The 16,775-nt window shown below is 38.6% G+C and overlaps 1 protein-coding gene across 1 annotated transcript; it reads left to right on the top strand.

Annotated features, from left to right (window-relative positions):
* Window positions 1-10,492: 10,492 nt before the first annotated feature.
* On the top strand, window positions 10,493-16,125 carry LOC100888211 (histamine N-methyltransferase). The gene is made up of 3 exons (XM_003723750.3): window positions 10,493-10,919; window positions 11,527-11,847; window positions 14,866-16,125. The coding sequence occupies exons 1-3, from the start codon at window positions 10,709-10,711 to the stop codon at window positions 15,216-15,218; spliced, it is 885 nt and encodes a 294-aa protein (XP_003723798.2). The 5' UTR covers window positions 10,493-10,708; the 3' UTR covers window positions 15,219-16,125.
* Window positions 16,126-16,775: the final 650 nt, after the last annotated feature.

Raw genomic sequence — 16,775 nt, 5'->3', positions numbered from 1 at the left:
AAAAGGAAACTTGTCGAAGGAAAAGGTGTTGGTGTCAAAATAAAAGGGGCACTTATCAGAGGTGGAAATTTTACTAATTTATAGGGCAGTTGTCAAAGTTAAAGGGGAAAATGGACACTTCTTACAAACTAAAATGGGCACTTTTCCTATGTAAAAAGGCCCCTCTCTGCACCCACCCCCAAAGGAGCCCCACCTCTGAGCTGAGGTGGTTTGCTTGTAAAGTATCTCGTCTCGTCATCAAAGTAAATTTTCGTAATTTTGACTCTCTTTTTTTGGGGGGGGGGGGGAGGAGGGGGCTTTTCATGCTTTTAATAAAAAGTCAGTATATGAATAACTAGTTTGACAAAAATCGTCGGTAATAACTAATAATTAATAAATACGAAATAAAAAATAACAAAATATTCGAGCTCCCATGGCTACGCCACAGCCGTAGCGGTGTCCCCCGTTTAATATTTCCCTTATTTATTATCATTGTGTTTGCTTATGTATTTTTTATGAATAGCCACCCTCATTTCATATTATATTTTGCATGTATTTGTTCCTTATTTCATATATTTCTTGTAATTATGTATTTTCTTGAATATTACTGTAACGCCAGTGGAAACCAAATTTCTATGTAATTTGTTTGCAAAGACCAAATAAAATATCTTTTATCTTGTATCTTGTATCTTGTATTATGAATAGTGACCCTCTTCTCGTATTATTAAAATAGCGACCCTCAATCTGCATTATGAATAATGACCCTCATCTCGTATTATGAATAGCGACCCTCTTCCCGTTTTATGAATAGCAGTATATAGCACTATATAGCAGGTATGAGAAGTTCCACGTTACTCCATATAAACTCTCCCCCCCCCCCCCCTTTTTATTTTCTCGGCTGCTTTTTTTTTTCGGCTGCTTTTTTTCTTTCTCGGTTGCTTTTTTTTTTCTCGGCTGCTTTTTTGTAATGTTTTTCTCGACCTTTTTTTTTTTTCTCGACTGCTTATTGGTAAACTCGACTGCTTTTTTGTAAACTCGATTGCTTTTTTGTAAACTCGACTGCTTTTTTGTAAACTCGACTGCTTTTTTGTAAACTCGACTGCTTTTTTGTAAACTCGACCAATTATGACGGCTGTGGCGTGCCATAGCAGAGCACTCAGGTTTACGGCCGTCGCACACTGACCGTCCTCGATACATTTAGTAACCCTAAATTAGCCACATATTGAGCCAATCTGTGAAAAAATTTAAAAGAAGCTAATTTCAACTGATTTGGGTAGGTATGGGTATAGACAACTACCAACAAAAAGGGAGGAGGTATGGGGGTTGGGGAGAATTTTTCATTAGAGGTCAAAGGTCAATGACCTATGCCTAAATCACTTAAAATTGTATTTCAGCAACAAAATATGGTATATAGATGATCTTGGTGTCAAAATGCACAGAATTACGAGAGAAAATGACATAGAATAACTACTGACCCTTAGAATAAAATCTTGACCTCCGAAAATGAGGTCAAAGGTCAAAAAACTATTTTATCTCTAAAATTTCATATTTATAACAGTAAAATTACCATATCATATACAAATGAGCACAAACAAATCAAAGAGGGTAATTTCAACTTATTTTGGCGAATATGGGGGTATGGGGGTTATTATTTATTCCAAGAGCAGAGCGGGGGGTAAATTTCCTTTCTGAGGGTCAAAGGTCATTGACCTTGCACTAAAACACTATACATTGTATCTCAGCAACAAAATAAGGTATATAGATGATTTTGCTGTCAAAATGCACAGGATTACGAAAGAAGATGACATTGAATAACTACTGACCCTTGGAATAAAATCCTGACCTCCAAAAATGAGGTCAAAGGTAAAAAAAATGCGTTTTATCACTAAAATGTCCTATTACTAACAGGAAAATGACGATATTGTGTAAAAATGAGCACAAACAAATCGAAAAGGCTAATTTCAACTTAATGTGTCGGGAATGGGGGTTATTATTTATTCCTAAAAGAGAGGAGGAGGGGGAAATTTCCTTTTTGAGGGTCAAAGGTCATTGACCCTGCACTAAAACACTAGAAATTATGTATCAGCAACAGCATGTTTTACATAGGCCTCGATGATCTTGGTGTCAAAATGCACAGAATTATACTGGGATATAAACAAAATATGAAATGAATTCTTCACCTGGCACCAAAATACGAGGTTGAAGGACAAAATGAGCAGAGGGGGGGGGGGGGGGGGGGGTTAAAGTTCATTAGTGTCAATTAGTTTGTTTATGCAAAGTATATGTACAATTTGTAGATACTACTCACAACTTAGAACTTACATTAACTATTGGCAACAGAATACAAATAAATAATAATTCAGTCTGTATCCTCTTCATCACTACCAATAACTTCTTCTGCATCTATGCTTTCTGTTCCATTGGAGCAATGTCCACAGCACACTCCACGTGCAGATATACATGACATGTCAGCGTTCATGCAGCTGCATTTCATGTTTTGACACTGCCTTTCCCCTTCTTTGCAGTTGTAACAAATTCCTTTGAGAAGGTTGTATGGCGCGATACCAACATACAGCATCTTTGGTTTGAGTTTTCTGTTGGAATCTAACTCCCATCCTTTTCCTTTTGGATCAAGAAAAGAGGTGTCAAGATGCTTCCATACCACAACTTAAAGATGGTGACAAAAGAAATGTTGAGCTGTTGCATCTTCCGTTGGTAGGAGGCGGTCAGGATCGATTTTGCCTTTGGCTGCTTGCTTCTTGAACTTCATAGGCAAGAATTTTCTAGGGGAGTATCACAGAGCCATACTTATGCGATCTGCATTACTTTTATCCCAGCTGTTTGAATTGTGGAGTCGGTTAAAGTGTTACTTGTGAATGCAGTAATGACACTGGTAGGAAATCTGCATTTGTAGAGAGCACATTTGGTATGTCCATGAATGCATAAAACAGTGTATTTCCAGACCAGCCGTACTTGAAGAGGCACTCTTCTTTGTCTATGCTACAAATGTCGTAAAGACCATCAAAGCCTGCTTGGAAATACAAATGAGTACAGTGGATACGCCTATGCTACATCTCATTTTGCAAGAAAAGGTTTCGGCATCTACGAGAGACTATACCATAGGAGTGTTGCTTGTCCATTTTCGTTCCAATCGCTCTAATAATGAAGAGTTATTGATACGTTTACACTGCTTTATTAGATTCTCATATCCCTTTCTGTGCAACATCTGAAGCTTTCCTGATTCTGAAAAGTCCTCATTACATATTTCACATATATCGATCTCGGTAATTTTGTTAATTTACAGAAGTGTTCCAGAGTTAAGTCTCGATTGTTTGTTAATACTATTCTCGTGTTAATAAATTGGACAGCCAGTCAGCTCTGCTGTTTTTAAAATATATTATATGTCCTACATATCCTCAGGCAGTCAATTATTCTATGCAATGCCACTGGTTCTTAATTAGAGTCGACATCACTTTCTCTGTTGTATACAGGAGTCTCTGCAAGCCTGCAAGGTGCACCAAACTCCTCTCCTGAAATAATAGTAACCCATCTTTAAGTTGTGGTATGGAAGCATCTTGACACCTCTTTTCTTGATCCCAAAGGAAAAGGATGGGAGTTAGATTCCAACAGAAAACTCAAACCAAAGATGCTGTATGTTGGTATCGCGCCATACAACCTTCTCAAAGGAATTTGTTGCAACTGCAAAGAAGGGGAAAGGCAGTGTCAAAACATGAAATGCAGCTGTATGAACGCTGGTATGTCATGTATATCTGCATGTTAAGTGTGCTGTGGACAATGCTCCAATGGAACAGAAAGCATAGATGCAGAAGAAGTTATTGGTAGCGATGAAGAGGATACAGACTGAAGTATTATTAATTTGTATTCTGTTGCCAATAGTTACTGTAAGTTCTAAGTTGTGAGTAGTATCTGCAAATTGTACATATACTTTACATACACAAACTAAATGACACTAATGAACCTTACCCCCCCCCCCCCTCTGCTCATTTTTTGTCCTTCAACCTCATATTTTGGTGGTGAAGAATCCATGTCATATTTTGTTTATCTCCCAGTATAATTCTGTGCATTTTGACACCAAGATCATCGAGGCCTATGTAAAACATGCTGTTGCTGAGTGTATTATTATGCCCGGGAAATCGGGGATATTCATATGATCATACACCAACAAACCGGAGATACACCTGGCACCGGGCATGTGCCCGTTTTCCAAACCGGCTGGGATAAGTGATCGCGCGCGTCATTACAAGTTTTTAGCCCCACCCTGGTAATTATGGAAAAATATTATATATAATATATTATATTAAGTAAAAAGTAAAATGTAAGTGATTAAATAGCAGAATAATACTAGAATTAGACTATTGATGGCCCCCTGTATAGAGCCCTGAGAAAATTGCAGCCAACATCAAATTATGTAGAACATTGCAGGAATCATGAATATGTCATGTATGTCCTACTTGTAAATTTTAAACGTTAGCAGTGTCCTAGTATTCAATTTATGCAAGGAAACCGTTTACCTCCTAGACTTCACTGTCAGACACTAATGAGTGACGTGTGACTGACTTCTTTTTTCTTTGGTAATAAAATACATAAAATGAGCTGTAACAGGTACATGTATCATTTTGTCTACATCAATAACCCACTTCTTGTAATGGCCAAAATCAAGCTGATTGAATCTTTGCGCAGCACAAAACATACAGGGTCTGAAAATCAGACTATTTACATAAGTGATAGCAGTCCCTTATGTCGATTTGACAACAAATCGTCGTTATTTTCCCACAAAAAGACATTTTCCAGCCCTTTCCTTTGAAAGAAGTTCTAAATCAGTATTATCTTTCAAAAGCCATTGGAATTAAACATTGTCATTTTTTAGGACTGCAAATGGGACAAATATCTTTATTAAAAAAGGCGCATTCTGAATTTCTGTGAATCACTTATTTTCCTGTTTTCATGGCCTTATCCTCCAGTGGCGGGAGGGGGGGGGGGGGGGGAGGGGGGAGGTAGTGAGCATAAACTTGTTTGCGTATTTGACCCCGAAAATGTGAAAATCGCGCCGAACAATATTTCGTTCAGTGAGGGGGTAGGGGGAGCATGTTGTGTGATCACTTACTACAAAATATAAATATTTTTTTTCTTTTTCCCAGTGTTTTTCTGATAAACTTTCACAACCGAAAATAATTAATGTAAATCAATGGGTTCATGTATTTCTTGTATCAAAAAGAGGTTTTCCCATTTATATCTATATTTTATTTCAGTAGAGGGTAGTACCCGAGACATGGCCACCCGATGTAGCAGGCGGAAGAGGAGGAGAACCCGTGATTCAAGTGCAGAAGATGTATGTACATTCAACATGTTTGCATGCTTTTTATGATTGTGCAACTGAACTGTGACTTTATATTACATTGTTATTGATATTTATTGTTTATTGGCTTCATTTTTGTGTTAATTCATTTTATAAAATTAAATCAAATTAAATTAAATTCTTTGTATTCATCCAAATTCACAAGAACACATGGAAAGTTGTCTTGGTCACACATTGTAAAAATACATAAGATATATATGAACAACTATATCGTTGTGTTTAAAATCATAGAAAAACCAAATCCGTGTTGCTTTCAAAGAAAATCATCTGGCAATCACATATTTTGGTCTTATCTTATGACAAAATGGGCCTAGGCCGGATAAGAGGTGGGTGCTATTTCCGGTTATTTTGAACTCTCTTGATCTTTCTTTCCTCATCCTGGAGCAGAGCTTACCTCAAATGATTACGGATCAACATAATCTACAGAAGTCCGGCAAAACTATTAAAAAGGTATACATAACAAAAAATAAATAAAAGAGAGATTGAGAGAGATTGAGAGAGGGAGAGGATGGGGAGAGAAAGAGAGGGATGGGAGGAGGGGAGAGGGAAAAGATAGAGATTGAGAGTGTGAATACTAGGACACTGCTAACGTTTACATTTCACAGATAGGACACATATTCATAATTCCTGCAAGTTATACAGAAATTGATTAGGTCTATATCTGATCCAAGGAGAACTGTTACAGTTTAAAAAAACAGAGCCGCCAGTTTATCTCCCAGTATAATTCTGTGCATTTTGACACCAAGATCATCGAGGCTTATGTAAAACATGCTGTTGCTGAAATACAATTTCTAGTGTTTTAGTGCAGGGTCAATGACCTTTGACCCTCAAAAAGGAAATTTCCCCCTCCTCTCTTTTTGGAATAAATAATAACCTCCATTCCTGCCACATAAAGTTGAAATTAGCCTTTTCGATTTGTTTGTGCTCATTTTTACATAATATCGTCATTTCCCTAGCTGTTACTTATAGGACATTTTACTGATAAGACGTATATTTTTTACATTTGACCTCATTTTTGGAGGCCAGGATTTTATTCTAAGGGTCAGTAGTTATTCTATGTCATCTTCTTCCGTAATCCTGTGCAGTTTGACACCAATATCATCTATATACCTTATTTTGTTGCTGAGATACAATTTATTGTGTTTTAGTGCAAGGTCAATGACCTTTGACCCTCAGAAAGGAAATTTACCCCTCCCGCTCTGCTCTTGGAATAAATAATAACCCCCATACCCCCATATTCGCCAAAATAAGTTGAAATTAGCCTCTTTGATTTGTTTGTGCTCATTTGTATATGATATGGTAATGTTACTGTTATAAATATGACATATTTTAGAGATAAAATAGTTTTTTGACCTTTGACCTCATTTTCGGAGGTCAAGATTTTATTCTAAGGTTCAGTAGTTACTCTATGTCATCTTCTTTCGTAATTCTATGCATTTTGACACCAAGATCATCTATATACCATATTTTGTTGCTGAAATACAATTTTAAGTGATTTAGGCAGAGGTCCGGTTGACCTTTGACCTCTAATAAAAAACTCTCTCCAACCCCCATACCTCCTCCCTTTTTGTTGGTAGTTGTCCATACCCATACTTACCCAAATCAGTTGAAATTATCTTCTTTTAAAAAAATTCACAGATGAACCTTTAGTTAGGGATACTAAATACGTGGTTTCGCTTTTCGGTGAATGCGTACGTATCTCTACGGAGGTATTGCATTTGCAATGCCCTTAGGCAATTTTCGTAATGTAACCAAATTTAATGCATACGTCTTTGTGAAGTGCCACGATACAAAATATTTCATTCACCTGATAAGAATAATAGTATTTCAATAGACAGAATCCAAACTGCATACATTAGTTGTTGCACGTTCGACAAACATTAGGGGTATTTCGCAAGCTCATATTGCGGACAGAGAATCTGCGGTTCGTGTGCAAAATCGAGAAGCTGCTATAGTAACTATGGTGGCCCTGAAGGGACATCGCGAATAGACTAAATCGTGAAAAATATGCGATAAAATTCACGATATCGTCAATTTTATCGCATATTTTTCACGAAGAAATTCACGAAATTGACGATATCGTGAACTTTATCGTGAACTTTTCACGATGAAATTGACGATATCGTGAATTTTATCGTGAAAAGTTCACGATATAAAGTTCACGATATCGTCAATTTTATCGTGTACTCTATCGTGTACTCTATCGTGTACTCTATCGTGTACTCTCCTGACGGGCGCTTCGTAAACAAAACCAGCCCTAGCTGGGGGAGACAGAGAGAAGGAAAAAAGGGAAAGGGAAAGAGAAGATAAAAGGAAAGAAAGAATAATAAGAAGAAAAGAGGGAAACGGGGGGGGGGGGCGAAGGGCTCTTACCTCCCCCCCCCCCCCCCCCGCCAAAAAAATAAATAAGAGAGAGAGAGAGAGAGAGAGAGAGAGAAGGGAAAGGGAAAGAAAGAAGAGGAATAAGAGGGAAACAGGGGAAGGGCGAAGGGCTCTTGCCTCCTCCCTCCCCACCCCCGCCAAAAAAATAAATAAGAGATAGAGAGAGAAGGGAAAGGGAAAGGGAAAGAAAATATAAAAGGAAAGAAAGAAGAGGAAGAAGGAAAGAGGGAAACGGGGGAAGGGCGAAAGGCTCTTACCTCCCCCCCTCCCCCCGCCAAAAAAATAAATAAGAGAGAGAGAGAGAGAGAAGGGAAAGGGAAAGAAAGAAGAGGAATAAGAGGGAAACAGGGGAAAGGCGAAGGGCTCTTGCCTCCTCCCCCCCCCCCCCGCCAAAAATAAATAAGAGAGAGAAGGGAAAGGGAAAGAAAATATAAAAGGAAAGAAAGAAGAGGAATAAGAAGGAAAAAGGGAAACGGGGGAAGGGCGAAGGGCTCTTGCCTCCTCCCTCCCCACCCCCGCCAAAAAAATAAATAAGAGATAGAGAGAGAAGGGAAAGGGAAAGGGAAAGAGAAGATAAAAGGAAAGAAAGAAGAGGAAGAAGAAGAAGAAAAGAGGGAAACGGGGGCGAAGGGCTCTTGCATCCCCCGCCCAAAAAATAAATAAGAGAGAGAGAGAGAGAGAAGGGAAAGGGAAAGAGAATAAACAAGGAAAGGAAGAAGAATAAGAAGAAAAGAGGAGCTCTTGCCTCCTCCCCCCCTCCCGCGCCAACAAATAAATAGGAGAGAGAGAGAGAGAGATAGAGAGAAGGGAAAGGGAAAGGGAAAAAAATATGAAAGGAAAGAAAGAAGAAGAAGACGGAAAGAGGGAAACGGGGGAAGGGCGAAAGGCTCTTACCTCCCCCTCCCCCCTCCCGCCATAAAGGGAAAGAGAAGGGAGAGGGAAAGAAAATATAAAAGGAAAGAAAGAAGAGGAAAAAGAATAAGAAAAGAGGGAAACAGGGGCGAAGGGCTCTTGCCTCCTTTCTTTTCTTTCTTTTCCTTTCGTTCCTATTCTCCCTCTTTTTCGTTTTTCTCTTTCTTTCTTCTCTTTCCCTTTCCTTCTCTCTCTCTCTCTTATTTATTTTTTGGCGGGGGCGGGGGGACGAGGCAAAAGCCCTTTGCCCCCGTTTCCCTCTTTTCTTCTTCTTCCTCTTCTTTCTTTCCTTTTATCTTCTCTTTCCCTTTCCCTTTCCCTTCTCTCTCTCTCTCTGATTTATTTTTTGGCGGGGGGAGGGGTGGCAAGAGTCCTTTGCCCTTCCCCCCGTTTTCCTCTTTTCTTCTTCTTCCCCTTCTTTCTTTCCTTTTATCTTCTCTTTCCCTTTCCCTTTCCCTTCTCTCTCTCTCTCTCTCTGATTTATTTTTTGGCGGGGAGGGGGGGGGGAGTGAGGAGGAGGCAAGAGCCCTTCGCCCCCCCCCCCCGTTTCCCTCTTTTCTTCTTATTATTCTTTCTTTCCTTTTATCTTCTCTTTCCCTTTCCCTTTTTTCCTTCTCTCTGTCTCCCCCAGCTAGGGCTGGTTTTGTTTACGAAGCGCCCGTCAGGAGAGTACACGATAGAGTACACGATAGAGTACACGATAAAATTGACGATATCGTCAATTTCATCGTGAAAAGTTCACGATAAAGTTCACGATATCGTCAATTTCGTGAATTTCTTCGTGAAAAATATGCGATAAAATTGACGATATCGTGAATTTTATCGCATATTTTTCACGATTTAGTCTATTCGCGATGTCCCTTCAGGGCCACCATAAGTAACAGCAAGGTGATCGCTGAGGTACTGAAATCCAGAACAGGTTTTGACCAAATTTACGGGCGTTCTCAATGACGCCCCAAGTGAATAAACAGCCAATCAGCGAGCTGGTACCAAAGATGGTGATGAGAATTTCGTCGTCGAATATCGAAGGATGACGAATTTTAATGGGCGAATATAGCTTTTCTCTATGGCGTGGGCGGGGGGGGTTGACATTTGAAAAATCGCGCCAACTAATATTTCGGGGGGGGGGGGTAGAAAGGACCTTAGCCAGCCCAAGGGGGGGGGGGAATTAAACCTCCTAACCCCCCCCCCCCCTAGATCCGCCCCTGACACGAATGACTCTTCGGTGAGTTTTTCTTCCGATTATTGTTTCTGAACAATAACAATGAATATGGATATGGATATAACATGAATTGTTTTAAAACTTGTTGTTAAATTGCTGAAATTTGATAAAAAGCCGTTTTGTGGCTTGGTCGAGACAAGTTGTGCTAGTCGTGTAGTCCCGTCTGTACTGTATTGCGTGGAAGGGAATAGGCCATTTTCGTAATGTAATCAATTTAATACATACGTCTTTGTGAAGTTCCTCAATACAAATTATTTCATTCACCTGTCTAGGATTCGCAATAGTCAGAATGCAAACTGCATGTATTAATTGTGGCAACAACTAATGTATGCAGATTGGATTCTGTCTATTTAAATACTATTATTATTATCAGGTGAATGAAATAGTTTGTATCGAGGCACTTCATTCACTTCGGGCGTCATTGCGAACGCCCGTAGATTTGGCCAAAACCCGTTCTAGATTTCAGGGCCTCAGCGGTCATCCAACTGTTACTATAGTAACTTCTCGATTTTGCACACGAACCGCAGATTCTAATTCCGCAATGAGTTTGCGAAAATTGCCTATTATCGCGCACGCTGCGGTCTGACAATACAAATCCTGGGCCCCTTTGCATAAAACTGAGCACTGATGGTAACTATGCCATCAATGGCAACTACCATGGTAACAGGGCTCAACAGCCAATCAAAATCAAGGTTTCCATGGTAGTTACCATTGATGGCAAAGTTACCATCAGTGGTAAGTTTGTGCAACAGTGTCCTGTTCCGATATCGAAGTGCCCACTTGTGTCTGTACAATTCGTCTACACATCTGCTTGTCCGTACGACTCCAGTTGAAAAATGTCTGCTGCTATTTCTAAAATACAACCTCTGACAGAAGATCATGAACGCTACGAAGATGTGTTTTACAATGCTTTCTACAAGGTGGCTCAGAAAGATGTCGTTGATGAAAAGGTGATTCAATATTTTGATGCCACATTGCTGAAGAGGCTTACTGATGTATTTGGGTTTGGTGAAGAGCTCAGTCTATTAGGTGTAGGAGTCGGAGAAGGTATATATAGTTATTTCTTTTATAAAATCAGTTTATTTTGAATAAGGTGGATTGTAGTCATGACAGAATATAGATTGTTCGCGACTGTTGCGTACTACTGTCTGTGCTTAGTTAAATTGTCAGTGAGAGCGTTTCCGACATGGCGTGGGCAGTGCACTGGGAGTGGGTAGGGTCGGCAGATGCCCCAACACAAGAGGGTTTTTATCCCCCAAAAGTATATATAAATATACAAAACTCTTTTTAAAGAAGTAGGCCTTCAGAGATAAGTTTTATGTACCTCTTTTAGCTCAATATAAATATTGTAAGTGTATTCATATTTAATGTTTATATAAAATTAGATATATAAATAAACGTTTTAGAAACAGAATATAGAGGTCTTCTGTGGTATATGCGCAATCTCCGTCTGTCTAGATCCGTGTATACCACTTTATAAAGTACGTCAATAGGTGGTCGATGATTGTTTAATTTTAGTGTCTCAACCTCCATCTTAGTATAGGCCTATACATGTTACTCTATTTGTTACCCTATATGTTTTGTGTTTATGTATATTGACTTTTATACATTGGCCCCAACATGGCGTAATTAAAAACAATTGTTTGTTCCATAGGCCCGCTCGAATTTCACTTTCTGAAGAGTCTTCAATCCCACTACTCATCCATATGTAATGTTGCAGTAGACCCTAATGAAGGCATGCTACAAACATTCAAGGGTAAAGTTGCTACACTGAATTTTGATGACAAATCGTCTTGTCATTGGTTCACTGGTCCGTTGTCACAATTCGTTGCTGAAAGCCCCTTGGCGGGAAACAAGTACAACCTCATCAGCTCCATACATTCACTCTACCACACCGGTGACTTTGAGACGACCTTCACCCAACTAGCAACCATGATGAAAGAAAAGGGTCTCATGATCATCGTTTGTAAAAACGGTAGGTAGTGTATAGACATCATCATTTGCTCCATCAGCTCTTGCAGATTTCTCTAATAAGATATTTAAAATTGCCGTAATAAAACACTTTGAACGAGTGTAAAATCAAGTCGAAAATATCTTTAAAAATACTTTTCAACATAATTATAGGGGGAGAATGTAGTGAAAACTGACTCGAATCTAGTCCAGAATCTGGCCCATTTAATTTTTGATCTCCACCACACCAACGCTACCTCTCCCTACTAACTTGCTACCAGCCGATGATGGCGTGATCATTACATTTCGTAGCACGGCGAGCCCAGATTGAGCTCGCGAGGAAAACCTGCGCATGCGCACTCTCGAAGGAAACCAGCGCATGCGCACGTGGAATCCGGTAGGGTGGTCAATATGCTGATAGTAATTATACAAATCAATCTTTCACCAACTCGTCGTTAGCTCAATCGGTAAGGACAGCATGTTACTAATAGAACCTTGGAGTTGCCGTGAGGGTTCAAATCTCAGTTCATTTCTTTTTTACCTTTATAAATAGTGAAGCAAAGCAATAAATAATCAAAGTCTAATTGTTTGTTACCTCTTTTCAAGCTTACGTAGCTTGTTATGTATGAAAATGAGTTCACATTGGAATCTGGGCTCGCCGTGTTACGAAAAAATAAGACGCGCCTAGCGGCGCATATTTTTTTACACAACTGTTTAGCCATTTTCGCGAAAAAATTCCAAGAAGTGCTCTGGTGAAAGAGTCTAAGTCGTCAGCGCACTATTAGGGACTTTTAGATTTGCACGTCGACAGCTTTGACTGCAACGTGTGACGTCATTTTAAGGCACTGCGCATGCCTTACGTCGTCTCAGTCGGCGATCGAGAATGCGTCAACCTTGATTTTCTTAAATCTAGTACATACATAAATACATATTGATTTTTATATAGCGCCTTTACATGCTCAAGGTACTAGTATGCCGCGTGCGCATAAAATATACATTTCCTCAGGTAGACAAACTAGGGAACATCCCATCCCTGCTATTATGTAAAAATGTGTAGAACAGATGTCACATGCAAATTCACCTGTTCTACACATTTTTACATAATTGCAGTGAAGGGATGTTCTTTTGTTGAGGGTGGAATGAGGAACTGTATATTTTGTCCTCTTTCTTTGTCCGTGATGTTCATAGTGTTACTTCCTGCATGTGCAATCTAATAGATTTCTAATTGTAGTCAACATGGGCAGTTAAGTACGTTGACACGCATGATCAGTCGGCGTTCGTCGTGTTCTCGTCCACTCAATCTAAAAGTCCCTATTATGTGCAAAGCACGTACACCCAGGGAAGGGAAGATGGTAGAATTAAGGGAAAGGGAAAACAAGGAAATAAATAAGGAAAGAGAAGAGGATAAGTCAAAGGAAGAACATAGAACTACATAATTGAAGAGCTATAAGAGGATCATAGATCTAGACTAATTGGAAAGAGAATCTATAAGATTAAAACAAAGAAATATATAACGAAGGAGAAAAAGGATAGATTGAAGAGAAAAAAAGAAGTACGTGACAAGAGAGAAGAGGATGTATTGAAGGAGAACACAGAAATACATAATGAAAGAGAAGAGAGGATAGATTTAACCCGAAACAAATAACGAGTATGTACACATGTACAGCTCCAGCAATCCAACAAAACTGGCTAAGGGTAATGCTAAACTCTGTCTCAGTCGTTTGCACAGTATATTTGACTGAAGTGGCTAAACAGTTGTGTAAAAACAATATGCGCGCGCCGCCCGGCGAAAGCTGGGCTGGTGAGACAGCTGGTGAACTTAATTATGAGTTTATTGATAACGCCATCTTCGACGGCTTGAATCAAGTGTGATTCAAGTCCAATGGCTTCGTTTGGTAAATCAATAATGATAAATCAAAATTGATTTTAGCAACTGTCCACCAAAAAAGGACCAGGCAGATTCTGGACTAACACGAATCGGGATACGATTTTTTAAACTTATGACTTTGTAAATATTCATTGTAGCCTCTCATCTCTTATGATGCTAAATAATTTGTTGTTGTTGTTTTAGTTTAAAGGCGTTTCTCATTCAAGTGAATATTTACGCCTCTTCTCTTAGGATTTTTATTCCTTTAAAATTAAATTTATTGTTTTGATATATAGATTTGGATAAATTGGATTATTAAAAGCTAAACTTTTGTTTAATGTTGAAGAATTCAGTCTCAATCCTAAGAGTAGGCTACATTTACACCGTCCCTATTTTTGTTGTTGTTTTTTGTTGGTTATATACCTTATTTTAATGAGAAGTCTTGAACGGGATGAAGTAGGAACTTGGACTGTCAAGAAGATGCAAAGGACAACATTTAAAAAAATCTTTAAGTCATTTTTTTAAAGTGATTTTCCCAAAACTAAAGCAAGTGCTGGAGATATAGACTAATAAAACAGTTTAGAATAATACTTAGTGGTCGCTCGTTATATTGAACGATAAACATCCGTTGTACAGATAATGAGATGCAAGTTTTAAAGGTAAAGAACAGTATTGGAAACGCCCCAATTTCAAAAAATGAAATGGAAGCTCTTATTACCAATCATGTGAAAGAATATGTTTTGAATAATACATGATGATAAAAATGTTGACGGGAAACCGCCTACTAATTGATATATTTGGTAAATTAGTGTATCTCTTGCCTGTTGAGAGATACAAATGCACGTGTCGCGCACGTGTGTGTCGTCCCATATACATCTTTCTGTGTACAGTGATTCTAACTTCATGAAGACTCGGCCAAATTTCTTATCATTTTGATGATTCCAGAACCTTGCAGTACATCTATGCTAGATGATCAACCTTTTCTGATCGATTTCACAATGTTTCTTTCACAATGCAATCGCATGACCATAACTGGTCTTTAGCTTTAAGCCAAATTTCAGGATTTTAAAAATTATATGAAATGTATTTTTTTTTACTCAAGTTTGTCCGGAGTAACTTTTTATTACAGCTTATTTCAGTCTCGTTTGTTTGTTCATTCGTTGTTGCTTTATACAGATATAAACCTGATCTCGAAAACATTCCACAAATTACCTTGGCTGACCGAAAGCACTCAATCAAATGAACGACTTTCTTCAAAGAATGTTCGAGAGTTTGCACAAAGTCAAGGATATGATGTCATCACTGTTGTTATACCACATCATTGGGACATCACCGAAGTGTTTGATGACCAGTCAGACTTTGGAAACAAACTCCTCGACTTCTTCACCATGGCGGCGTACTTTCGTCAGACGGCACCAGCTGAGTTGGTCGATGATTTGATGAGCTTTTGGCGTTCTATTTCGACCGAAGATGAAAATGGACGTATTGTAGCACCCGCCCAAGACGAAATACTTCTCATCTCAAAATAATTTACTGTCATCGTCCTTCAGAGCACTTAAAAGTATTTTGTTTCAAATATCCAGCAGGGTCTATCACAATTGCTTTCTTTTTTTAGCGCTTGCTAGTTACCTTTCTACCACGCATTGGTGCTCAAGCCGCTCCAATAGCGCTTTGGATAGGACACTGGATGCGACATTATATATACTTCCATTTTAAATATTTTACAATCGATGTAGATGAGCGAGTTTAAGGTAGGGGAGTCCAAATATGAGGGAAGGTTGGGGAGGGGGGGGGGGTGCTGTAAGACTTCTTTTGAAGAAGAAAAAACCGAGAACCGGGGACGAAGTCCATGTAGTAATTTTGTATCCGCCAATTCAAGAAAAAAGAACATCAGGGAGTTTCAAATCATATTTTCTCAGGATATAGGAGAAACTTCCTGTGAGAGTATACTCCCTTCGTTTGCAAGGAAACTCTTATACATGTAATATGATTAACAAGCTGATCATTAGGAGGAGAATCGATACATTCTCGGTTTACTATAAAGTTCTGTTAATTATTTTCTTCTGAGTTATTATTTTTAATTTGTATTTTCATGTACATCATAACTAATGTTTTATTTCTTTTCTTTTATTCTTAGTTTTATATGATACTCATGCCTATTATGTTTTCCTTTATTTTTAATTGATTTGTTTATTTTTTATGTTTTAGCTTTGTTAGATTTTGTTACTGACATTTGTTTGTATTATAAATCTTATATCTTTATTCAATTCACATATTTTTCATGTTTTAGCTTTGTTATATTTTGTTACTGACATTTGTTTGTATTATAAATCTTATATCTTTATTCAATTCACAGACTCTTTGTTAACCAGCCGTTTAGGCTGAAGCGAGTTACCGTGATTAAATAAATAATAAAAATGAAATGAAATCAAAAAACTTTCCCTGATGTGTTACTCTCATCTTCATGTTTATTTCAATAGACGCCTGTGAAGCTGCTAAAGTGTAACCTCACGCTATAGTGTAACCTAACGCCTAAGAAACTGAAAAAAGGTTCACTTCAGCGGATACGCTATATACACACTGTGGAACCGTTATTGAGGAGCACACGCTACGCTAACCGTAATTTGTTGGGAAACACAAGCGAACCATAATAGTGGCTCTGAAGGGACATCGCGAATCACAAACTTTGAAGTGAAATTCGTGATGAAAATATGCGACAAATCTCATATTTTGTCTCGATTTTTTAATTTATTTAGTTATATTCTATTTCCTTTATCTCTGCTTTCTCTCTCTTTCTCTCTCTTCCTCTCTTTCTTAATATATCTCACTTCTATAACCCCCCATCTCTCTCTCTCTCTCTCTTTCTCATCTTATTCTCTCTCATTCTCTCTCTCTCTCTTTCTCATCTCATTCTCTCTCTCTCTCTCTCTCTCTCTCTCGTTATCCTTCTCTCTCTCTATCTTCCCCCGCCCTTTCTGTTTTAGCTGCTATAGTGTAACCTGCTGCTAAAGTGTAACCTGCTGCTAAAGTGTAACCTGCTGCTAAAGTGTAACCTGCTGCAAAAGTGTAACCTGCTGTTTAAGTGT

Source organism: Strongylocentrotus purpuratus, unplaced genomic scaffold (genome assembly GCF_000002235.5).
Source record: "Strongylocentrotus purpuratus isolate Spur 01 unplaced genomic scaffold, Spur_5.0 spur5_scaffold_21, whole genome shotgun sequence".
NCBI lineage: Eukaryota > Metazoa > Echinodermata > Echinoidea > Camarodonta > Strongylocentrotidae > Strongylocentrotus > Strongylocentrotus purpuratus.
This window is presented reverse-complemented; position numbering and strand designations above follow the sequence as displayed.

Coding starts and splice junctions, on each gene's coding strand:
- LOC100888211 (XM_003723750.3), top strand. CDS start 10,709: ATGTCTGCTGCTATTTCTAAAATACAACCTCTGACAGAAGATCATGAA. Junction 10,920..11,526: donor AGGTGTAGGAGTCGGAGAAG/GTATATATAGTT, acceptor TTTGTTCCATAG/GCCCGCTCGAATTTCACTTT. Junction 11,848..14,865: donor GATCATCGTTTGTAAAAACG/GTAGGTAGTGTA, acceptor TGCTTTATACAG/ATATAAACCTGATCTCGAAA.